The 25,444-nt window shown below is 43.0% G+C and overlaps 1 protein-coding gene across 2 annotated transcripts in view; it reads right to left on the bottom strand.

Annotated features, from left to right (window-relative positions):
- Positions 1-18,429, bottom strand: part of RNF145 (ring finger protein 145) — a 44,630-nt gene extending 26,201 nt beyond the window's left edge. The window contains exons 1-3 of one of the 2 annotated variants that reach the window (XM_054288108.1): positions 18,243-18,429; positions 9,035-9,248; positions 336-444 (exon numbers count right to left, since the gene is read on the bottom strand). In XM_054288108.1, the coding sequence (XP_054144083.1) occupies positions 336-444; positions 9,035-9,218 (293 nt within the window). In that variant the 5' untranslated portion in view covers positions 9,219-9,248; positions 18,243-18,429. Of the gene's footprint in view, positions 1-335; positions 445-9,034; positions 9,249-17,575; positions 17,877-18,242 lie in introns of those variants that run through there. The other variant, XM_054288109.1, reaches the window with a different exon arrangement.
- Positions 18,430-25,444: the final 7,015 nt, after the last annotated feature.

Below are 25,444 nucleotides of genomic sequence, written 5' to 3'. Positions count from 1 at the left end.
AGCATTTTAGCTGAGCCACTGAATAACTTAGATTACTGCATCAGAGGCCACATTTAGTCTTGTGGTAAGTGCTGTCTCTCCTTAGATTGGTGGGCATTGCACTCCCCAGACAAGCAGCTCAAAACTCCTGGTGTTTTTTCAACAACTTCAAAGAACTACTTGACTGCATATTTAATTCTGTAAACTTTTCCAAAGATAAAGAACAGCAAGATATATTTAGATGTCTGACATAGAAAAAAGGCCTCTACAAAATCATTTATAGAAAATATTAACAAAATAACTGTTATTTTTCTGATGTCCAAGCAAGCTAAAAAAATTAATCCATTTATCCTTACCTGGAAATTTGGTGCCCAGCATAAAGCAGCAGTGCAGTCAGAAAGTACAGGTAAAGCTGAACCAGATGTTGCCTTGGTAAAGTCAGGAGCACAACACTTAAGATGTAACCTGTAACAAAAAGCAGAAGCTGATATTTAAAAAAAATGCTATCTAACACCAAATTAAAATAACACTTAGCATGTTCACAATTTGAGATGGGGACACAGAGGCTTTACTCCATATTAGTCATATTAAAGCCCACTCCAGCTATCAGGGTTGCATAAATCAAGGACAGGACCTGCCACAGCCTGGGATTTGTAGCTTTTTATCCCAGCAGTTCCTGCACCTCTCATTAGCATTTACTGAGGCTGTTGAAAATGACCCAATGCAGCTTTACTCTTTAAGGCCACAGCCTGGCTGCTCAGCAGCCTCTCCAGCAAGCAGAACCCTGACCCTTATTTTCACAGGCATCTCACTCAGAGGCCCACATAAAGCGGCACTTTGAAGGCCACTCCATAAGTGGGTGGTGCATGTCCAAATTCCTCCTTTCCACACAGGCTGCAGGTCAAAAACCCACTCATGGTGCCCTCACAAGTATTTATTTCCAAGCTCTCTCTCCATCACTGCAGTGCACTTGTGCTCCTTCTGAAGGTCAGCTCAAGTGCCTGGCACTGAAATCCATTTAGGAAAACAACCCAGCAACAGCCAACAACTCCCCTGAAGCTAAGAAAAAAAACGCTAGAGAAGAACAGATCCTGACCCTCACAGCCACACCAGTCATGCCACTTTTAAAGTTCCATACATTTATTCAGCAACATCAGGCACAGTCTTTTTAGCTAATTTATTTTTTAAGCTTTTGAAATATATTTAATAATGCAACTCTAGATTAAGCAGTGGCACAACCAGGTACTATAAAACAGCTGGGGAACACAGCACGTTTCATTTCAGAGTCAGTATTTCTGAAGAAGTATTTCAAGGCTGCTTAGTATCTGCCACGTTCAATAAGCCACCTCTATAAAACTCTACCAACAGTTTGGTCTTCAAAATCTTGCAAGATGCTCCAAGAAAAGACAACAGACCCACAGGATGGCAAGCAGAGAGAGATCAATTCAGATAAGACAGATTATAGGATCAATGACAGACAAAGCCTATTTACTTACCTTTTTAAAATACCAGTATATCATTTATGTATTTAACATTAAAGATACTTTTTCAATCATCTTCATGAAGTGGGTGTGACAAGTTGCACATTTGTCTCAGGATGTGCTTTTTAAAACACTGAAATAATTGGTAGTATCTTTTATTAAAAATCAAGTGTCATACAAGTAACTAATTCTGTACAATATCACTTTGACCAGAGGGCTGGAGCACCTCTCCTGTGAGGACAGGCTGGGAGAGCTGGGGCTGTTCAGCCTGGAGAACAGAATCATTTTTATTTTGAGCTTTTTTAAAGGGGCCTGAAACACAGCATTCCATCAGTTTCCTTCTAGCAACTGTTTTTTACAGAATAACTTGCATTATGTTCTGCACAATCAGTTTTCTTCACAAACACCTGCATTTGCTGGAATTCCTGTTCACCGCCTTCCTTCCACCAAACACACAAATGACAAGAGCAGGAACTCCTCAGCAGTCTCCATGAAGACATTTCACTGCTTGCAGCACACCACGGCCTCAAGAGCCAGCTCCAAGCTCTCAAACCATCTGCAGCCATTCCTACATCTCACCTCTGCTACATTCATCCCTGGATTCCTCTGGGAGGGACAATTCTCCCTGAGGAACAACCCACAACCATCTCTCATTCCAGCACGAGTCAAATCTCTCTAAACCTTTCCTTCTCACTCTAGCCTGTGACTCACCTTCAGGTGAAGAACTAAATGGAGTTTATTATGCAGTCTTTTATTCCTCTATTACTCTATAAATAGTTTTAGAATACCTGTTTACTGTATCTGTATTTAAGCTCTGTCATCTTTACCTTATTCTATCACAAGAAAGTCTGCTCTGGGCCATGTGATGATGTACCTGAGCAATGGCAGGATCATTTCTGTAAAAGTAACACGTTTTAGAGGGCAGTAACAAAGATGTGATACAAAGATGCAAGGGCTTAAATATCACTGAAGTTCATTCTTCTCTACAGGATCACGAATTTAATCAAAATATTTAGGATCCTTCAGGACACAATGAAGGAGTGCAAAAAAAAAATAAAAGGCTAAATTAAAAGATGAAGCAAGTGCTGTCACAGTGCCTTCTAAGCAGCAGGCTTCCACACTGCACAGATGCTCAGATCCACGAGACAGCCAAGGTTACTGCAGAAGCTTCTGCAATGAACTCCACTGCTCTGGAGTTTGGGCTGGAATGTAAATGCTCACTTTGAAGCAGCCATTTGGTTTCATTGTTAGACTTTGAAGAGGGGGAGAGCAACAGACATTTAAAGTAGTTCCCATTCAATCTTATTTACAATTTCCTCTTGTGACTTGGTAAGAGGGAATTTCAGCACACTTCATACTGCAATATTTGCATTTTTGCTGCAGAGGCCCTATTCCCAAAGTGGTACCAACCTCATTTTTATCAACAAAGCTTCAGCCAAAAAAAAAAAGCCAAATAATTCTTTACCAACCCATCTGATTGCACAAGAAAAGGAAGACAAGCTCAAATTCAGACACTTTCAATAATATTCTATTTCCTTTGTTCTCATACAGACAAATGAAGTAATTAGTGTATGATGTAAATAAGATTCCACTTAAAAAAAAAAAAAGGACCAGGAAATGAAATTTCTCACAGTAGCTTTCTCATCTAAATCATTACATTCTGTTTTCATTTGCACCTCCTCTGCCAGAAGAAAACATGATGCTGAGCACATATATGAGAACATATATCCCTTTGGAAAGAGTCCCCACACACAAGGACTTAGAGTTTGAGAAACAGCCATCTCACTGGGTAACCTCTGAGCAGGGGTTAACAATAACTAACACTCACTTCCATCCAAATGCAGCTTTTGAGCTCTGTGTCAGCAGTGAGCACTCCCCTCCTTTGCTTTGGGCTGTGCTATTTTTGCTCTTGGGACTTGGTGCATTGTCCCTTTTGACTCACCATGAACATTTCTGGGTAAAGCAAGCAGCAGGCTCAGGGAAGCCCAACCCCTGCCCCAGTAAAGGAATTGTTCTAAAACACATTAAAAACAATATACAAACAGAAAAGATAAAGAAAAGACAGAATGATCTTTCCTGAATAGTCAGACTGCTGTAGTGCCACAACACCAAGAAGGAAACCTGCACCTTTATGCCTCCAGCTGTAAGGAGCATTACAGCAGACAAAATCGGCCCACCTTAAAAATACACAAATCCCCACTCAGTTCCTATTCAGGAGCACAAGGAAGCAGAGAACTTCTACTGCCTCTCATGCAAGATGGTACAGATTTAGGCTCCACTGGAGAAAATAAACTGTGAAAATCATCCTAAGCAGAAAAGCAAAGTTAAGCACTGCTAGACAAGAGCATTGGTGCATTAACCAGTTCATGACCTCATTTACAACCTGTTGATTCAGCTCAGTGGAAACCTCTGGCTGTGCAGTGCTCATTGTTCAGTGAGCAGCAGCTCAGACTGCCTTTCAGCAATCTCTCTCCATTTATGCACCACCAAGGTGTTCCCAGCTCCTCTCACCAGAATTACCTCTGCCGACTCAGGTGTCTGAGGTTTATTGACTGCACACAATGGAGGCTTCTGGAACATGATCAAAGTCACAACTCATCCTCTTTATGAAGCACTTTAGGGCTCATTTGCATGATTACAGATCCCTTGTGTCCATTTCATATCATCACTCACAGTTTCCTGCACATTTAGTCTAAAAGTGAGAACTTTGCACATCAAAGAGTTCGTAACATTTCTTAATAAGGCCACACCAAGTCTTAGAGTGCCAGAAAGCAGGAGCACACTTGCTTGGATTCTACCAGGAAATCAATTCAGGGGGCCCAACTTTTCCATTTTCCCATATCCTGTGAGGGTAAAGGGTCCATGATTTGCAAAGCAACTTGCTGGGAAGCAGCAAGTCCTGAGCCTCAGGCTCCATCCCAACAGGCAGCTCTCCTGCCTCAGAGGGATCAGTGCTCTCTGAGTTAGTCACTGCACTTCAGCCTAATCCTTGACTGTCCTCATTTCAGTTTGTTCAGACAAATATCTGGCCACTACATGCAAGTGCCAACAGAACAGGACATACCTCTGAAAGCCTGCTTTTGAGATGGTAGAAGCACTACAGAAACAACTGGCACATTTATTTTTAATTCTCAGGATAACCAACCACCAGACTGGTTACACTGCAATTTACACAGAGGTTTCATAAATTGTCAATGTCTAAATCATCCATTGCAAGAGAGGATAATTTTTAAAATATATACTTTTATATACCTGTCCTCCAGAAAATGCCAGAAAATTAGTTCAAAACTGAGAAAGCACACATACAAACATAGCTGCACATATGGAAATTGGCATTTACTCAGTCATGGCTCAGAACAACTATAAACAGAGATCAGAAATCCTGTTATCAACATCTGCACATCTCAGTGAAAATAATGCCAACAAAACAATTTATTCATTACTGGGGTACTGCCATCAACAGCTGTTTCTTCAATTTTTAAATGCATAACAGATTGGGCACTTTAAGTATAAATAATCCAAGAAATTGAGTTCTTTACAGAGATTTGCAGTATTGTCTGAACAAATAAAATGGACTTTTGATTCTAGTTCTGCCATATGATTAGGAGACTCTTTATAAATCACTAAGAGAAGCTGCAATGCTGTCATGAGACTGGTATTCAGAACCAAAAATTTTAAGCACTTCCTTTCAAAAAGGCTGCTAGTGGCTCCTTAAAAAAAAACAAAAAAAACCAGTAGCAATGTGGGTTTCCAAAAAAGAGAAATCAGATTTATACAAAAAAGCTACCTGAAAATACCCATATGCTGAAAAAGCTCCTTAGGAAAAACCTACAACGTTCAGGGAGCAGTAAAGGAATCTTCAGTCCTGAGTCAGAAAATAAAGAAGGCTGTGCTGAATTTTGAGCATGGCACACTCTCTACCTCCTCCTGTGCCCTACCAACTGCAGCACACACTGCGTTTTATCCAAGAAGAGAATGAGAAGATGTAACAAGTGATTATTTTAAGAAATAAAAACCAAGTCCATGTCATCAAATTGCACTTGATTAAAAATAGCTATAGTTTAAAATTAAATAGTAACACTCAGAAAATAGTTCTACTAGCCATTTATCTAAGTGCTGCTGGCAGGAGAAAGACAGAAGAGATGAGGCAGCAAAGCCAGATGCTGATTCTAAGCAGGACCTCATCTTTGTATGCATTAATTGTATTTACACATTTAAGTCCTACATGCTCTCTTGCAATTTTAGGAAATTTGTTTCTGTACTGAACCAACTCATTTCTTCTCACACTGAAGCTTCCCTTGACACTTCTCACAGTGTTTGTACCAGAGTAGAGTATCTTTCCCCTAAAAAGGCAACACAAAAAAAAGAAATCTAAATAGAAGATCTACGTAAAGCACAAGAGCTTAAAGAGAAGTGGGCAGACCAAGGGTGCAATCAGCACAAAGGGCAGGAAGTCCAGCAGGTTTCTCCTCCCTCAAGCCCCCCCTCATAAAAGCAGCACTCATAACAAGCAGCTTGCACCTAGCAAGTGATGTGACCAAGAGATTAAAGTATTAACCATGCAGTTCAAGAAACTGTCATTACAAACAGGCTTGTGAAAGATGACACATCTCCCACCTATTCCAAATATTCAAACACCTTTTTTTTTTCCTGAGAATTTCTTTTTATTTTTTGTAATAACAAAGAATACAGTTTAAGATAGAAAACTGCTCTATTTTTACTCTTGAGTAAGAAAACCCTGTATTTTGTGCAATTCTGTGCCTCACCCATGACAGTGACTTAAATTCCAAGCCTGACTCTGATTATAGGTTAAGCTCATGACTCTTTCCATCTAGCTCAGAGTATTTACCACTTGGCACAAACAGCATTGCTTTGCCCTTCTTCACAGGAGGAAATTAAGTGGTTTCAACTTTTTTCCACCTTCTCCACCAAAAGAACACAAAAAGAAGTGTCTGTTTTCTCACAGCTGCTCTACAGTGCAGCAGAAAATTGAGAAGTCTGGCAGCAAGTGCTAATCTACCCTACACAGAGGTTTCACCAATTCTAACCAGAAATTTATCTCTGTTGTTTGCACTGCTCTGTGCATATTTAGTTGAATTTCATGCAGGTGAACTTGTGGTTGAGTGGTTATCAGGACTGAGTATTTTCCTTTGCTCAAGCAGATAAGAGCTGTTTTATGGAAAGATATGAAAAGGAAAAGTTGTTTAAAAGAACAAAGTACATTTCAGAAGCTTTTATTATACTCACAGTACTGTTAACTGGAATGGGAATCACACGGGAGCACACATCATTTCACTTGTTACATTTAAATAGAAAAGACACTCCTGGTAACCCCCAGTTCTGAACAAATTTCCAATTCTGTCTCCTTAGTTCCAGGAAAAGGTTCACTATATAAAGATTGGAAGAGTTTATTAATTTTTAGGGCTCTCCAATCAAATTGTTCCTTGAGCATCTCCCTGAGATAGATGCACCCAATTTCCTCAGCTGCTGGAGGCACTTACATAGCACTATATATAGCACTACAAGATACTGGCTTGTAGAAGAAATTCAGTGATTGTTTGATATTGCAAAGCTGCCACTGCATTTGCTGATAGTGTTTCCTAACTGAAAATATGAACAGAGGATTTTTCTTTTTCCTAAATAAAGCAGATTAGTATGTTGAAACACATCCACGGTGAATTGTTGTTTAAATTCTATGCTGGCAGTTAATTCCCTCAAATGTATCTTCAAAGAAGCTCAGTTCTCCAAACTGGTGGGAAAGTACTTTGTTTTCCCTACAAATCCAATTTATATATTTTGATACATCATCTTAATTAATGTTATACTCTAAAGCAGTGCAACTCAATCTATATAAAATGCCATGGAGGCATGTAAATTGATTTAGCCCAGCTTCACCCTGACACAGCTTAAATCCCCAACAACCAAGGAAATGAAACACAGCAACTTTATGTGAAAAGTTTTGTCACTAAAAATTGTCTGAAAATCTTTTAAAACAAGCAGCTTGTTTGACAATTTAGAAGTTCTTCTTGCTCAGCAATCACCAGCTAGAGAAATAGAAGTGCATACACTCAATGTCATAAAAGCAAGAAGTAATAGAACTGCTGAGTGATTGTTCACCAGAACAAAAGTACCCCTTGTAGAAGGAGCAAAAAGTCAGATTTCCCTGGTTTGGTACAAAAATAGCAACCAGATGGGAAATTCTTCGGTAACAATACTCATCCTCTCTGTAGTGTTTTTTATTGGTGTATCTCAACATACTTTAACAAGGAAAAATTATTAAATGCCTATTAAGAGGGGTTTTGTCAGAGCTGGAAATTACCCACTGCCATCTTGAAAACCTACTGCACAGCTTTTAATTCTGCATTAGAAGCTGATCTGATACAGTGATTCCCTAAAAGCTTTGTGTGTGCACACAAATGCAGGAGAAAGCCAGCTGTATGTAGGTACAGGCCACCACAGTCCTGTGTCACATTCACCAGCTCCAAACAGAGCTGTCCTCTCCCACAGACAGAGGAAAAGGGAACTGTGACACCAATGTTTTGTACTGTAAGTACACTGTCACCCCAGCATGAGGACAGTGGAGCCATAACAAAGAAAGCTGCACACACTTTTAGTGCAGTAAATGGTTTCCAGACAACAGGCATCACAAAAAAAGGGACGCCTCATGCCACCACTTACAGTCAGGATTAAAGTCAGGACATGCTCCTTCAAAAGCCCACAGTTTCCTAACTGCTTAAGCAAAGTGTGTTTCCTTCAGCTGACTGCAGTGCATCTTTATCTTCCAAACCCATCTACAAGGACGAAACACTCCAGAGTGGTTAAATTGTATGCCAGCCCTTTCTCTCCAAGGCAGGCAGTGCTCAGGCAGATGCTTGCCAGAGATCAACCTCAGCTGCCCAAATCCAGTCCCTAATTCACCCCATGTGCAGATGAATCACACTCTCACCTGGAGAGCAGGTCCCAGCACACCAATCCTTTCATCTCCCAAAAACAGACATCTGGCATTCCAGAGCTGGACTTGCAGGCCAAGGTTCACACCTCAGCTGCCTGAGTCAGTAATTTTGTCCATTTATCTGCAACACAAGGGCTGGTTACCTGCTTGGATCCACTCACAGCACAGAGATGGTTCATAAGGGTGTAAACTGAAGCGCCAAAATGGTGCAGCAGAGAAAACTAAATTCTAGTGCTGTGATCAGTCCAAACCAGGCCACCTTTTCTCTGCCCTCTTCTTTAATGTTTTTATACCTCTTGTCTGCACAGCATTTCACAGCAGCTTCCTCATCAGTCAGACCCCAGCCAAAGCCCCTGTGCTCTTCTTTCAGGACACCAATTGTGTTTCCAAACACCAGGTTTACTTGTAAAGGCTAAATAACAACAATCAGTAAAAACCCTGGGCAGGATTTCTTTGCTGCTAACATAAACTGTCCCTTAGGCAGGACTGTAATGAATGCATTGTCATGTTATTCTCTGTAATCAATATATTAACATGCTATTACTAAATTCTTAAAATTCTTGTAGCAAGCCAAAAGGTATTTAGTAGAGTACTATTTTCTCTTGGATAGATCTATACTTACCCACATAATGCATATTAAGGGCCAAGTACTTGTACTGGAAGAGAGGGTTGTTGTGCAGGCTACTTCTTTGGATCTGCTGGAAGAATGAGCTGACATCCCATCTGTACAAGACATCCAACAGCATGATGCTGGGGACCCTTAGGGCCACGTTTAACACTGCCTCCAACTTCTCCTTTGCAGCCATTCTCTTCCCTTTCTGTGAATTGGCAGCAGACTGTAAATAGCACAAGAGAGAGAAGAGTAATCAGATCAATCCCACTGTACAAACAGCCATTAGGCTTTGTGATCCCGTGAATGGGGCTTCCTGTGTGGCCACAAACGGCTGAATGAATCAACTGAGTTAAACTCAAATCCAGACAGGACTGCTTCTATTTTGGCTACATAAAGGTCAATTTGCTAGCAGTTTTTTCCATGGTGACACTGTAAAATGGGGGGAGGGCAAGTTAATGGCATGAAAATGGTCTAAGGGGGTGTGGACAGCTCTTATTTACACTCATTTAGCAGCTGAGATCTCGGTGAAACCCCCCAGTGTGGTAGGTACTACATAAACAGCATCAGAATGCAACACTCTGTGCTTCAGAAACCAAACACTAACAAAATTCAGACACTACATCCAACTTGCTTAGCACTATTTCTGTGTCTCTCAAATTAAATAATCACCAATTAAGGCAGGTCTGTAAATATTTTGGATTCACTTCCTCAATGCAAATTGCAATAAATAATTTTCAAATACCAAAAAGCTTTAAAAAATCATTTGCAGCCTTCATTAACTTCTACAAATTTATCTATTTATATAATTTGAGAGCTGTGTGTTTTGAAGATTGGGACCAATAATGCAACTAATTCTGTTCATTTCTGTGTAACTCACAAAAAATCATACAAACAAATGACCATATCCTCACTCCTGAATACTAGAAGGTAATTTAAATTTGGAGTTTACCATCAGGTCGGATGGATGATGCACAACATAAAAGGGCATTTTTTTTTAAAAACAGCTGGTCCACAACAGCATCTCAAAAGTCACCAACAAAATAATTTTAAAGAGTAAAAGGATCAGTTTGACATCCTGTCAGCTGACAGCTGCTCCTAAGTGAAATGTGCTGGTTTTACCATTTACCTGCCCATCCCTTAGACATGATTCACCCCAGGCTGCATTAGGGAAGTGCAGTTGAAGATGGAGATGATCCAGCAAGTTTTTATCCACAAGAAGCCACTCAAAGTAAAATCATCTGCAGCACAATCAGCCCCCCATGAGGTCAGACTTAAGAAAGGGCTCCCAATACCAATTATTAGGGGGACAACTGGAAAGAACTGCCTGAGCAAAGATATGCAAAACCTGCACTTGAACTACACTTTTAAATAAAGTTTTACAGGACTTAATTCATATTGTCCCTGTCTAAGTTATAAAAGTTTTTGCAGCTGTGCAAGTTCTATACCTCAAGCCAGCACAGAAGTCCAGCATGAAGTGAAACCATGCAAATATGTATTAAGAAAAAAAAAAAAAAAACCAGCCCAAATAACCAAAAAACCCCAAGACCTCTCACTTACACACAAACCTCGTGTGAGGTTTTATTTGTGTTGCCACGGCCTGGATGACACTGCAAACTGTTCATGTCACACCTCTCAAGCCATGATGACATAAAATTAATTCAGCTCAAGAAGTCAGGACAGATCAAAACTGAGATGTGGCTCAATAAACCACAGGTTGCAGGGCTGCTGCCTGCCATTGTCTAGCCCAGAGTCTGATTTTTCAAGTTATGTAAATGCTGGCACTTTTTACAGAGCTCTACAAACCCCAAGAGGAGCACATCCTTCCCCTCATGCAGGAAGTGCCTCCCAACCACATCGGGCACCCCACACAACACCAGCATTTCACAGAGCTGCCCAACACAAATTAAAAGGTCAGCCAGAAGATTACAAATATTTAGATTATTTACAAAACTACCACCCAAGCAGCTACTACAGAATCAGAGCATTCAACATTTTGTGTGAATAAAAGACTGAGTTTAAAGGGATGGTATTGTACAAACAGAAGTTGGGAGTTACAAAGTTGGATACAGGGAGTTACAAAAAATTACAAGTTTATGTAATTCACATCAAAATATTTTAAATGTCCCAGAATTCACAAAAATCTATGGGTTTGTTAAGTTCATAAATTTAAACAAAACTCAGAAATTACGCTCCCTCCCCATTTTTTACTAGGTTCCTTTTCCACGCAGATCAGGATGAGGGGAGGGATGAGCAGGGACTGACAGGTTTTCATTCTGTCATAAAAATATCCACGTAAAGTGACAACAAGTGGCTGATATCAAATTACATTCTCAAAACTGTCAAACCTTTTTCAGTCATCAACAACAACCAGACATGCATGACAAGAAGGTAACTTTCACTTGAGCTTTCACTTTCCTTAATTACTCCAGAAAGAGAATTACATAGACAACTTCATACTGAAAGTTAACTTGAGGATCAGCACATCCAAATTAAGCTGAAAAATTCTGCCTCATGCACTCATACTTGAGATACAGCAAATGAAAAAGGGCAGCATTTAGATTATCTAAGAGAATAATTCAATTTCAAATGCTGCTAAAACAAAAGCAACACAAACTTTGAAAACCACATCATGTCGCAACGGAAGTGCTGAGGAGCAGCCACTGCAACTGCACAGCATCTTCTGTCCCTGAGTGACAAAAAAACCCCAATACTAAGAAGAAACCCTTTAAAATTAACTCCACTAGAAATGCGGATGTGTTAAATAAAGGCTCAGTTGTAATGGCTGCCAAGTTCTAACAGAACGAAATAGAGACAAGCAAAGTCCATTGCTCTAAGCTCATTATATTGTAAAGAGCTCTCACAATACATTATTTTGATTGGTGTAAAGACAAACAAAAAAACAACCACAACATTAAACCCCTAAAACCTTTAGATAAATGATGATGACAGGAGTTGCTGGATGTTCAGACGTTAGGGAAAAAAAAAAAAATAGGTCACTTGTTGTACAAAGCCAAAACATGGACCGGGGAGCCACTTGTTTGTGTTTCAAAATTTTTTCCCATGATTTCAAACATCTCCCTGTTCCAAATTAGAGTAAGAAAAGGAGCAATCTCAGGAAGACTGCCATGGTTTAACTCCTGCTGGGAATTAATATCACACAGCCACTTGATCACCATGACCCCTTCCAGTGGGATGGAGAGAAGATGTGGAAAAAAAGGGCAAAAACCTTGGGTTGAAATAAGAACACTTCAATAAATAAAATAATGACAGAACAGTGACAATGATAGTAACTGTGGTGAATGGCAGATAATTACCAAAAAAAGAACAGAAAAAGAGAGAACTAAAACCCAAGAGAAACCAGTGCCACAATGCAGTTGCTCACCACACACTGACCAGTGCCCACCCAGTCCCTGAGCAGCAGTCGGTGTCTCCCAGCCAGTTCCCCCCTGTCCGTACTCTGGCCATGAGGTTCTGTGCTGTGGAATTTCCCTTTGCCCAGTTCCCCCAGCTCCTTGTGCACCTGCTCACTGTCAGAGCACAGGAAACTGAACAGTCCTTGATTTAGAGCAAGCACTGCTGGCACCAAATAAACCACTGGTGTGCCATCAACGTTATTCTTGTACTAAATCCAAAATACAGCACTGCAGCAGTTACCAAAATTAACTCAATTCCAGCAAAAGCCAAGACTGAGAACTTCAGATTTCAGATCTTAATCTGTGCTATTTGGCCAAAACAACCTTTTAAAAAAAATCCCTTTATAACTGATTGTTCAAGGAACATGGAGTGTTCATTTTTGGTTTATAACAATTATATTTCAAAAATCCCTCCCTCCCCTGGCACACCCATTTTTTCAATAGCATATTCCTGGTTATCCTTAAAGAAAACAGTAGAATTGGCAAAAATCAATTAAAAGAAAAAGGGGAAAAAACTCCTTCAATTTTGTCCCAGCTCATTCCCTCAGCAGAACAGACCATCTTGAGTGTGATCACACGGCACATACCCTCTCAAAGATAACACACATTTTCCTTTTCACAGAATTTTTTTTCTGAAGTTTTATCACAACAAAATTTTGCCATTTCAGCTGAAGCTGTGAATTCTGCCACTTAAACCAGTGTAACTGTTGCTTCTGCAACAACATAAATATAAATCCATCACATCACAGGCAGAAAATATGCCCTGGTAAAGCAGCGCAAGGGGCAGCAAAAATCCGCACTCATTTATCCAAACAGGTACAAAATTACATCAACAAAGAAAAGTTTGTACATTTAGGAAAGCATTAATCATGAAGTTCCTAAATAGTTACAGAAAGAAACTGGAATACCTGTAAATGTAAGTTATTCCAAGCCTATTGCCACCAATAATCACCACAGAAAGTAATTCCAGTCAAATCAGAACCTCAAAACCAGACTTGATCCTGCAACATTAACCTCTCATCTGTGAACAAGATGCTTATTCTGCTACAGCATCACAACCTAAAATACTTGGCAAGATTGACTAAAATCCAAAAGAGAGAATTTCACCTTCTGTTTCTCACATCCATGAAACTCCAGTTACTCTGCATACATCCGTTAACAAGCAGATTCTGGTCTGTAGTTTAGTTAGAGTATTTTTCAGTAATAGATTCTGAAACTAAAAATATCACCAGGAAAACCTTTTGTTTTCCTTTGAGGTAAACTTGGCTAGACAGGCTTTGAAAAGGAAAAAATATTTAAAAAATAAACCCAAACAAAATACAAAAGACACAACTCCAATCTGTAGCTGTAGAAAAGTTCAGTGTCACAGTCCAACAACCAAAATTAGACCCATCAGCTGGATTCTACCCACTCACTCCCTTCTTTACACCTGTCCTGGTCTGAGGTGCAAAAAGAATTTGAATTACAGAAGAATCCCATTCTTCAAAGATTCAGATCCTTCCATCATCAGTTTGGGAGGGAGATAACAAAGGGAAGCAAAGGGAAGGAACAGGACTAAAAGGTTTATCAAATATGCAATTAGAAAAGACTCTCCCTGTGTGATTCTGTAGAGAAACAAAAACAAACCTAGAACTGAGAGTACGTGAGTCACCAATCCATCAGAAGGGCTCTCTCCCTCGCAGACAGTGCCAAGGAGAGGGAAAGGCTGCCTTGCTCCCGTACAAGTGAAACTGGCTAACAAGGACAGCAATCAAAGGTTTCTGCTGAGGAGGACGGATCCAGCGAGATCCAGGAGCAGGAACAAAGCCCTGGAACACTGCAGACGTGCACAGCAACCCCGGCACTGGCACCCAGTCACTGCTCCCAGTAATGCTCACCCTGGATCCCTGCAGGTGTTCAGCAATTCCAAATAACAACCAGAGACTATTCAGCCTTCCATTTAAAGGTTTAGAGAGTCAGTCAGCAAACAGACAGCTTGATCTTGCTGTGTAAGCAGTTAACAAGAACAAACAACATTTTTTTTTTCTCCTTATTTTCTCTTTCTCCTTATTTTTTTCCCTTTTTTTCCCCCATCTGGTCTAACAATATGGATTGCTGAACATGCTGCAGTGGTGTGTCTGAAGAACTGGCATTTCTACCTGGAAAACACAGTAATTCCTACATTCCTACTCATCCAAGACTCATTCAGTTGTGAACTGTGGCACAGCTGAGGTTAACCATTCCAAACAAATTCAGCACGTGTTTTGCAAAAGCAAATGTTACTGCAAAATAAATTAGGTCAAACTCTTCTCTGTTCACAGGGACTTCAGTGAACATGAATTCACACTACAGGCATATTAAAAATGAACAAAAGCAACTACGGAAGGTTAATTGCAAAGAATAGAAAAATAATCTACATTTCCAACTTTCATTAATTCTAGCATATTTTATATGAGGGGAAAGAAAAGCAATCTACGAAATGAAGATACATATCACAGAGCTGTGAAGATTAAGTTTTCCTTAAAGATTTATTTCTCAAGTACATTTATATAGACTATTAACAGTTTCAGCCCACTCTCAATTATATAGCAAGTGCATTATATTATTTATTGGCATTATATTATTTATTGGTAGCCTGTAAAACATCCTGTGGCTTTTATTTTTCATAATGAGCAGGTAAGACAAAGGAACTGAACTCGGGGACTAACATGTGTTAACAAAGGTTAACAAATCCACCAGGTATGCAGCAAAATCCTTCCTTCTGTGCATTCCTCTGGGATCCACACCCTGCCTGCACATGATCAGTTCAAATCCAGTCACACTAAGAGGGGCTGCGTGGTTTTGAGATCACAGCTTAGCTGGGTGCCTGAAAGACAGCAAGCTAATTCATTAAAATTAAAATATAATTAATAATATCTTTAATTAAAATCTTCAGAAGAAAATCTAGGTCGACTCAACAAACCAAAATGCTCCAAGGTCCTTTCTGGTTCCCCGGCTTCTCACCAGTTCAAGGTTTGGTTTATTAACCAGTTATTCAGCAGTTTTTTTTGCCATCACAGCCCGTGTTTGCAAGCCCACACCTACAAGCCTGCCTAACCACATTTGTATCAGCACATTCTGAGAAAATCTGGGCAGCAATCCCAAAGCGCCTCTGCAGAGGAGAGAATACCCAGAGGAGCTGCACAGGGAGCATTAATGAGAGCCCGAGATGATGCAGTGACATCCCACCCCAGAGAGCTGGATCCCAGGAACACCAGCCACAGGCAAAGCTCACAAAAACCCTGCAACCCAAACGTGTTACCAGGATGAAGCCACACGATGGGATGAAAAATATTTCATCCTCCACAGTTGCTCAGGCAGTTTTTAGCCATTTCAGACACAGCCTATGTTTAGAACCTGCAATGACAATAACTAGCTACCAGACTGGGAAGAAGTTAAAATAGAAAATAAGACTTTCAAGATTTCTCTAGGTCAGCACTGATAAAGTTTCCATTGCTGCTGCTGCCTTATCTGTTTTCGGAATCATGTAAATAAAGCTTCGAGGCCTGTGAAACAGGCAGTTCAGCTTCCTGCAGCACCAGACTCGCCTGACAGAAATATCAAACACACAGTGGAAATACCCAGCAAAGTTCCCTTTAAAACACGCTCAAACTCAAGATACGCAACCAAAGAATTCTTCCAGAAAAGCTCCTCGAGATGAAGTGGCCACTTGTGAGTGCTCCTCCCAAGAATGCTGCTAATTACAGAGCAGCAGGGCCACTGAAATGAGAGATGCTGGAAGGGCAGGGAAACAGGTACAGATGCCTGAATCACAATGAAGGACTGGCCTCGAATGCACACTTAAAAAGCAAAGCGATGGTGAACTGTCCACTCTAACCACAGCAAACACTGCCAGGTGTATTTGAGCTAAAAATGGATTCGGAAGAGTAAAGCACCACATGGGTTCCCGAGGAGGGGAAGAGGAGCCATCTGCACTGTTTGAAGAGGAGGAAACCGACCCAAGTTTAGCAAGCAGCTCGGAGAAGGTTTGTGCGAGCCCAACACCAACCACCAAGCAGCTCACGGAGTTTTCCGGGACACACCCATGGCTCAGAGCTCACGGGCACGATGCTCCTTTCTGCCTCTGCACCAGAGGCTCCGGCTGCCGAACCGGGCCGAGATACCGATCTCTGCCCATCCTCTCTCCCAAAGGAAGGAATTCCCCAGCATTTCTTCCAAGGAACCGGCTCAGTTCATGTCTCGGTCAGAATCAAGTGGCTCTAACATCAGCAGCTCCTCAAGGCTGATGTAAACAAAGCGAATTCTTGTTCTGGATGAGCAGCAGTTTTATATTGCTCTGTAAGATTGCTGATGAACCTTCTGTGTAATGGTGGTGGCAAAAACAACCATTTCCTAAGGCTAATGAGTTCAGCAATTAATTAAACACTTGAGTGATATACTCGAAAACCAGAGCTGATTACTAGTTACTAAAGCTAACCAGAAACAAAAAAAGATACAGTTTCTCATGCACAGGCCCCCTCCCATCTAAGATAACCAGCAAAAAAAGGCCAAGCTTACAGAAAAACCGAAGTCATGGGGTGCAGTAGCTTAGAGCGCCCACCTAACCAAAGTATTTTTTCCATTTTTAAATCTATCTTCATTTACCCCACAAAAAGAATTATTTCCTTCTTCTCCTCCCAAGTTTTATCTCTACAGACACACTACAAGCACAGACAAACCCTAACTGAAATATATGTGAAAGTATCCAAGTCTGAAACACAAGTTAACAGAAACTCGTGTACTAAAAGCTGCATAAGAAATGAATACCGCAACACCTACAGATTTCAAAAGAAAAGTATTCTGAATGAGATCACAAATGGCTAATATTTATGAGTCATATTACACAAACCTCACATTTCTTTGGTATATTTCACCCATAGCTTCTAACATTCTCCTTCATTTGCTGATACTTGCGGCATCACACACACAAAAAATTCACTTTTTTTTCCACTTTATTCCCCCTATTACATTATTTATGCACCGGGTCCCACACACACCCCCAAAAAGGCAGCACAACCAGAAGTAAGCATCCCTCTAAGAGCTCCATCTGTCACAAGTATTCTTGGTACACAGAACTACTCCCGGGCACAGAAGAAAAATGAAAATTCTCATCACAAACCTTATTTTATAAGGCTACAGAAGGTCTCACAAAACCGACTGACATGACATAAGTAGGGAAGACGCAAAGAGCCCTGTTCTCCACGCCACGGGCAGGCTGCTCCTTACATAAGCATGACCATATGCTCCAGGGCCCGTCTCCAGGAGAGGTGCCCGGCTCCGCTCCGTGTCTCAGCCGGCCCGGGGGATGCTCAGCCGGCTGCGGGCACGGCCCGAGCCCAGGCAGGGCGGGCAGCACCCAGCCCTCCGCCCAAGCTGTGTCAGGGCTGCGGGAGCCCGCACTCACCCCCGCCTCCAGCACGGGGATGCGAACCGCGGCCCCCTTACCCCACTCCCCGACAGGACACTCCTTCCCCGCCCGGCGCAACTCCCGCGCTCACCGCCGGCGCCGCGAGCAGCCCCGCGCATCCTGCCCGGCCCCGCTGAACTCCAGTAACCCCGGCGGCTCCCGGCGCCGGCGGAGGAGGGGAGCGGGGAGGGGAAGGGGGGCGGAGGGCGGGGAGGAGCGGGAGGGGGGCTGCGCGCAGGGAAGGCCGGGGAGGGAGCCCCGGCACCGGCGCGGACACGCGCGGGAGAAGTGGGGGCGCGGAGGGGGCGCGGGAATGGCGGGCGGGGGGCGCCGCGGGGGCGCGCGCGCGCGCGCCTGAGGCGGCGCGTGCGGGAATCACCTGAACCCGCGGGGTCGCCGCCGCCGCCTCCTCCTCCTGCTCTTCCTCCTCCTCTCGGTCCTGCTCCCCGGTGGCGCGGCGGTGGCTCCGCGCTTCTCACACCGACGGCGGCGGCTGTTCGGTGCCCGGCGGCAGAGCGGCTCCTCGAGGCACCATGGCCGCGCCGCGCCGCCTCAGGGCGCCGCCGACTCCCCGCGGCCCCGCGGACGGGCGGCCATGGCCCCGCTGCCTGCGCGCGCGCGCCGCCCCTCTCCGCGCATGCGCACGCCCCGCCCGCGGAGAGGCTCCTCCGCTCCCCCCGAGCAGGTTCGGGGCGGGGGCGAGGGGAGCGGAGCGGGGTTTTGGGGGAAAAGCGCCGGGATTTGGGGTGAGGAGCGCTCCCCGCCCTAAACGGGTTCTGTCCAGAAAGCCGGGACCCTTTCGCCTGCCCAAACCCCTGAAAAGCGGAGGCTGGGGTTTAAATTCCGATGGGAGCGCAGGGGTTTGGGTCCTCTCGGGACGTGCGGACTCGCCAGGGCAGCTGCGAGTCTGGGAAATGAGTCAGAAAAGTCGGTCAGCAAAATTTCAGGTGGTGTCTGAGCAGATGTTTAAAAGGCAGTCCTGCTATTTTAATAATACTCCTTAGTGGCCTTGTGGAACACAAAGTGCTGTATTACTTTTAAATACTAAGGTTGACTCGGTTTTTTCCAGTGTTGGACTGCAGAGCCTCCAGTCACCTTTGCTGTGAGTCCAACCAGAAAAGCACCAGATTTGCTGTATTATTACACTGTCATTTTTCAGCTGGAGACCCGACCCAGGGGCTGCTCCCACACAGCCTAGCCCAGCACAATATAGTTTCATGCTTTTCAACTCACAGTCTCAAAAATATTTATTCATCCTGTCAGGGTTGCATGGCCAAGCCCTAGAACACATTCTTAAATGCTACGGAAAAAATTATGACACAAAAGGAGTAATGTTTTTTACCTTAGTGTTAAAAAAAAATACAAAGCCACATTGTCTGGAACATGAAAAAAAAAAAACACTTTGCTGTGGTGAGGAATGAGGGAATACACTGAACTGGAAAATCCTGTAGTTCACAAGGGTTGGGCTGGCCAACTTAATAATTGCTTTTTTCCTTCCATCTCTAATGAACTGGAGCATTCACAGACGTAGGTATTAACAACACCTCAACACAGCGTCTTTAACTCTGTGAAGCAGAGATATTAAAATAAGGGTTTGGGTGTCTGTCTGCATTATGCTTTGCAAAATTACTTTGTCTGAGTACTTAAAGGTTTTCTAAACTCCAGGAGAGAAGGGTAGTTTGAACACCATCCTCAGATGGTGCATTTGGTGTTCACCCTGGGCCAGTCTTCTCCTCAACTCCAGTCACTCCAGAATGCAGCAGGCAGGAGATCAAATGGCACAACTGACAGGAGTCTCCCAAACCTCTGCAGGTACCATGCAACAGCTCAGCACCATTTTTTACAAGCTTCAGATTTTAATACATTTAAATAAAACCAGCAGGTTTTGTATTGCGAAATGTTCATTTCTAATCTATCAGTTTTTGCAAGGGTTCCTAAATTAAATTTAGAAAGAACAAAGCTGCAGACCCAGCCAAACAAAGGACACCCACGTGTGGTTGTTACTCATAAGCACTCTGTGCTCTGGTCAGGTTAGGAAGTTCACTGAGTCCCTCCTGCTCAGGGATTCTCTGACCTGCTCAGTGTCCCCAGTGATTGCACTCTTGTTTTACACATCTGTTTATTAACCATGCCCCTGTCACCTAATCCTTTTCTTGTACCTGGGGTAAACACTGCTGCAAACCCTGGATTTCTGCAGAGAAGATGGGAAAAGCTTCAGCAGTCCCCAGCCACCCCATTCTTCTGGCTCAGCCCACTCACAACTGCATCCTGCTCCACACTTGCCAGTACCCCACTTCTTATCACAGGGAATATAAACCAGCTGTCATATAAGGCATAAGAATTTCAGCTCCATTTCCAGGGGCTGCTTGTCTACTCATGCCATACATGGGAAAAAAAAAATCATGAGTCACTTCTTGTCTATTCTTTGTGGGCTTTGTTCAGTGCTGACTGAGGTTGGGGTGATCTCTAAGTCCTACCTCTGCAGTGCTGCTGGGAGAGAAGACAGCAAGCAGCAGAGAGAGGCAAATACATGTTTCACAGCTGCAGAAAACAACAGGTATTTATAGGAGTTGGAGTGGAAATATCTATTATTATTTTAGAAGTAATTATATAATGAAAGTATTGTAGAGTTCTCACTTCAGTTTGCAAGCAAACAATAGGAAATGAACCCCACATTTATTTCCTTCTGTCCTCTCTCAGCATTTAATTCTGGAAATGTGTTACTTCACAAAAACAAAGGTTTTCTAATGAGAAGATCAGGTTTGTGGCATTACTACTGTCTTGTCAGGCATGGCTTTTTAAATGAACCTCAACTTTCTGCTTAATTTCTCCAGAATTTTGAAAGCTTCTGCATCTGACACTGGGTGGCTGAGAATTCTGAACTCAATGATTATTCATCTCTCATTATCAACAAAGGCCTTTGGATTCCAGAATTTCAGTGATCAGCAACTGAGGACTGAAGGGCACCGCTATGGAGACATCTCATTAAAACTTTGAAAAGACTTTCTCAGAGTTCAGAAAATGTGGAAGCTTAATTTGTCCATGCAGATGGACACATGCCAGCACCCCAAACTGCTTACAAAGAAAATCCCTCATAAGAATTCTCAAAGAACAGCAAAATATGCTGACGTGGAAGGACACTGCATGCATAAGGTGGACAATAACACAGGCAGTTTCATTTGAAGCTTTTTATAAACCATTGTTTCAAAAAATATTCATACATACATATGCAAAAGCAAAGGAATGTCTTAATGAGTAGGTTATTGGGCAAAAAGTTAACTAATGCAAAAATTAAGATTGCCTGTGAAAGCTAATTTGGTACCTCGTGTATAATACTGGTGGCAGCCAGTCCCCAAAGCCTTTGTGTTCCCTTCTTGCAATTTTATCCCATTCAGTAAACAAAGGAACAAATATGCTTTAATTAAAGTTTAATTCCTGCAGAAACCCATATCCAGAAAGAGAACTTGGGAGCATTACTGGGCAATGGCAACAGAGTCAGTGCATCTATCTCTGATTTAACTACTGTCACTCTAGAATCCCATCTCAAAAATTCCTGGTTTTCACTATCTGTGACCATATTTCCTAAATTTCTCACCATCACTCAGCCTCTCATCATGTCCTAATTTTTCCTCTCATTCCTGCTGCTTTTCAGAGCAGAATTCAGCTGTTTTCTCAACTTGCTATTTGTTTTTACTCCTTTCAGGAAGCCATTCCTGCAGTATCACTGATAATTAAATCTCTCCTTTGATTACATGTATCTTTACCCCTCTCATAACGCTGGACAGTGCTGACTCCAAACACATCAGCAGCTGCTGTAATTTTCAACATACCTAAAGGAAAGCCAGAGCAATCTGTGTGGGGAAGCTGGAGAGCTGGGTGGTGATGTAAGGAAAGGGATGAATCAGGTTTTGTCCAGTGAACAAAAGCATCACAGTTCCTTCCCAAGATCCCCTGCCAGTGGGGCATAATCTAGAATACAAAGAATCGAAGTAAATAAAATAAAAATCATTGGGCTGACTAGTGGCAGAAGAATAACAGTTGCATTCAGGAGGTAGAAAATCATATGGTACAAAGAAACAAGCCTCTGGTATTTATATCATCTCGCAGTGCCAGCATTCACTAAATAATCCTGAAAAAACTCCTGTAAGGGAACTACATAAATAATATTCTAACTTCCCCTTTACTGATAAAGCAGCTGAGACAGAGACTGTATTAGTAATAACCAGAAAATGTGCTTCACTTCAAACTGGAGACATTTCTGAGTCTCCAGTTGAGCTGGCAGCTCCTGAAGCATCCCTGAACTCTGGCAATGCAGCACTCAGAGCTGTGCCTGGGGTGGCAGTGACTCAGAATCACAGGGAGCCCTCAAATGCTGCATTTCTGGGGCACAGGGATGGCAGTGCCCAGCACAGCCCCCTGCCTGCTCTGCTGCAGGCACTGCTGATCAGCAGGGCAGGAGGCTGCAAACACCTGGATGCTATCAGACTTGCAGAGTTTGACATTCTCAGACATCACTGCCTTTATCACCTGCTCAGAACAAATTATAAACCAGAGAAAGGGCACTGGGAAAAAGCAATAAAGTATCATAGGATATCATAAAAAGAGGCATTAGGGGAAAAGCAAAAAGCATAAAACAGACTAAGAATAAAATACACTGGTACCAAAATGCATTTTAGGGATTATTCTATTCTTAGTGGAGAATATGGACTCTGCTCTAGATTTTTTCCAAACATGGGTTCATTTTAGAAGTGGGGTAGAAAGGCTGGTGCATATTCAAGCGAGTTTTCTGAACCAAAAAGAAAATAAAACTTTTAAGATCTTGAAATCTGTGCCATTGGCCCCTTCATAGTCTGCAGCACATTAACATCTGCACTGACTCGCCCCCATTAAAGTCACTGAATAAACAAATATTTAGCACCTCTCAGCCCTGCAATGTCATCACCTTTTGCTTTCCAACACCTTCTTATCAGAGAGATGTGATCTAATCTCTTAAATCTCAAAGCAACCTTTTGAGGTTTCCACAGTGTTCAGCTTTAAATGACAATTTATTTCAAAGGACTCTTACCCAGCATCTCCCAGAGCTGCTAGTGGGAATTTTGCTCTCTTATATGCAGCACGAACAGCAATTTAGGAGTGAGCTCCTGGGCTTCAGTACTTATTGCACAAAAGGATCAGAAATGCGTGATGTGAACACGAGGCACGGGAAGGGAGCCAGCAGGCATCAATCTGACACGCAGCCACTTCTTTTATTTCACCCTGGAGCATCCCAGGATGTAGCAGTGCACATCAAGGTGAAAGGGAACGTGCATTTGCTTTCAAATTTTCCCACTGCTCTTCTTTCCTCCTTGCCCTGCTAATTTACCACAGTGTAAACCCAGAGAGCCCCACCATGAAACACCTTCCTCAGTATAGAGATTGTGCTGTTTGGACTTTGAATTGTAATTACAAGGTTTTAGTCAAATTACCGCTTTGCATTTGGTAACATTAGGATTGAGCACCACCATGTGTTTCACAGCTAAATAAAATTATGTATTTATCTGCACCACGTGAATCTTGTCAGGATCAGAGCATCTTTTGAGGATACCAAAACACCAGCATCAGACCAGAAATTAAATATGCATTCTTATACTTTTTCACATAACTCCTCAAACAAAAACCAAAACCAAAGCCCTACTGCATCCTTTTCAAGAGAGCTTCCTAAAGGGCAACCAGAAAAGAACAAAATATGTTTTTAACAAAATTGCAAATACAGAGATGATCACACTGGATGTCATTTTTGCAGCCTGAATTTTAAGCAGGCCTGGAGGGTGCATATTTTCATGACAGGGTGTGACTTTAATTACCAGTTGCAGTTTTGGAAGCTTTCCAGCACTATTGTAACATGCTGCCTCTGTGCAGAGGACAAATGTGTGTCATTCAAGCAAAAAACAAACCCTTGGTGACTGGGATACAAGCAGAGTGACCGGTTTTATGTGGATTTAGGTGCAGTCAGAAAATAAACTTGACAAGAACAGTCATTACAATGGTTTCCCATTTGTACCACTCTTCCAGAAACCAAAGTGGTGTTTTTACACGAAAACTTGAATATAGAACAAACTGAAAGTAAATATCCAGGCAAGAAATACAATAAATTAATGTCCTCTCAGGAAAGAGATCAGGCTTCTACACAGTTTTTGCTTATACTGCCCTTCTCCACTGAGATTCCCTTACAGCAGGAATGGCTCTTGCAAGCTCCAGCAGCCACTTTGAAGAAACTTCTACTCAGTGTATAGTTGCTTACCTCTGCTCTTTTGTTCCCTTCCCTGCTTATTACCAAGTTAAACAGGAAAAAATATCTAACCTCTCAACACTGCAAGACATAAGGTAACTGAGGACTGAAATCTTCACTTCCTTCCTCAAATTTAACACCACCTTTACTGACACCAAGCTGAACCAGTCTCTGTCACCTCCACGTGATTTCACATAAGAAACCACACTTTACCACAGATAATGTTCTTCCCTTTAAACTATTTCTGCAAAGCAGAACCACTGAGTGAAAAAGGTCAGTTTGGTGCAAAGCCTCTTTTTTTCCTTCTACATCTGTTGCCTAAGTACAGAACCACCGCAGCTGAAGGCAATTCCAAAGAACCCCAACAGGAGTCAAGAAGTGTCAACAGACACCAAATGTGCCTGTAAAGAGTCAGCTTTAGGAGCACAGAGAGTTTTGAGTCACAGAATCACAGAATGGTTTGGCTTGGAAGGGACCTTAAGAGTCATTTCCTTCCAAACCCCCAGATGTGGGAAGACACCTTCCCCTGGACCAGGCTGCTCAGAGCTCCATCCAGCCTGGCCCTGGACACTCCCAGGGATGGGACAGACACAGCTTCTCTGGAAAACCTGTTCCAGAGCCTCACTACCTTCACAGAAAAGAACTTCTTGCTAATATCCAATCTAAACCCACTCTCTTTCAGTCTGAAACCAATTCCCCCTTGTCCTGTCACTCCAGGACACCATAGAGTCTCTCTCCAGCTTTCCTGTCATCTCCCTTCAGGTACTGGAGGCTGCAATTAGGTGTCCCTGAAACCTTCCCTTTTCTAGGCTGAACAATCCCAACTCTCCTCCCAGCAGAGCTGCTCTTGAGTCATCCCTGTTATCATCCTGGTGCCTTCTCTGCACTCGCTCCAGCAGCTCAGAACTGGAGGCAGCTCTGCAGGGTCTCACATCCCCGGGCACAGAACAATATCAATAAACAAAAGGAAACAGACAATAAACTCCTTCACAGCTGGCACTCATGCCAGCAGCTGCCCATGCTAGCCGCCTCTACGGCCTGAGGAGGCGCTGAGGGGGCGAGGGCTCCGCGGTGCCGCGGCGTTCCCTGCCGGTCTGCCGCGTGTCCCGGCCGGAACAGCCCCGTGGAGCTCCTGTTCCCCTGCCCGGGGCCCGGAGCACGGCCTGCCCTCGCCCGGGGCCCGACCCGCAGCGCCCCCATCCTCGCCCGGGGCCCGACCCGCAGCGCCCCCGCCCTCGCCCGGCGCTGCCCGGACCCGCTCGGGGCCGGCGGTTCCCCCGGGCCGGCCCCGCGCACATCCGGGCTCCTCCCGC

Source organism: Melozone crissalis, unplaced genomic scaffold (assembly GCF_028551555.1).
Source record: "Melozone crissalis strain CALT ecotype California unplaced genomic scaffold, PUWL_Pcris_2 ptg000061l_1, whole genome shotgun sequence".
Lineage (NCBI taxonomy): Eukaryota > Metazoa > Chordata > Aves > Passeriformes > Passerellidae > Melozone > Melozone crissalis.
The sequence above is the reverse complement of the archived record's forward strand: the minus strand, read 5'-3'. Positions and strand labels throughout refer to the sequence as shown.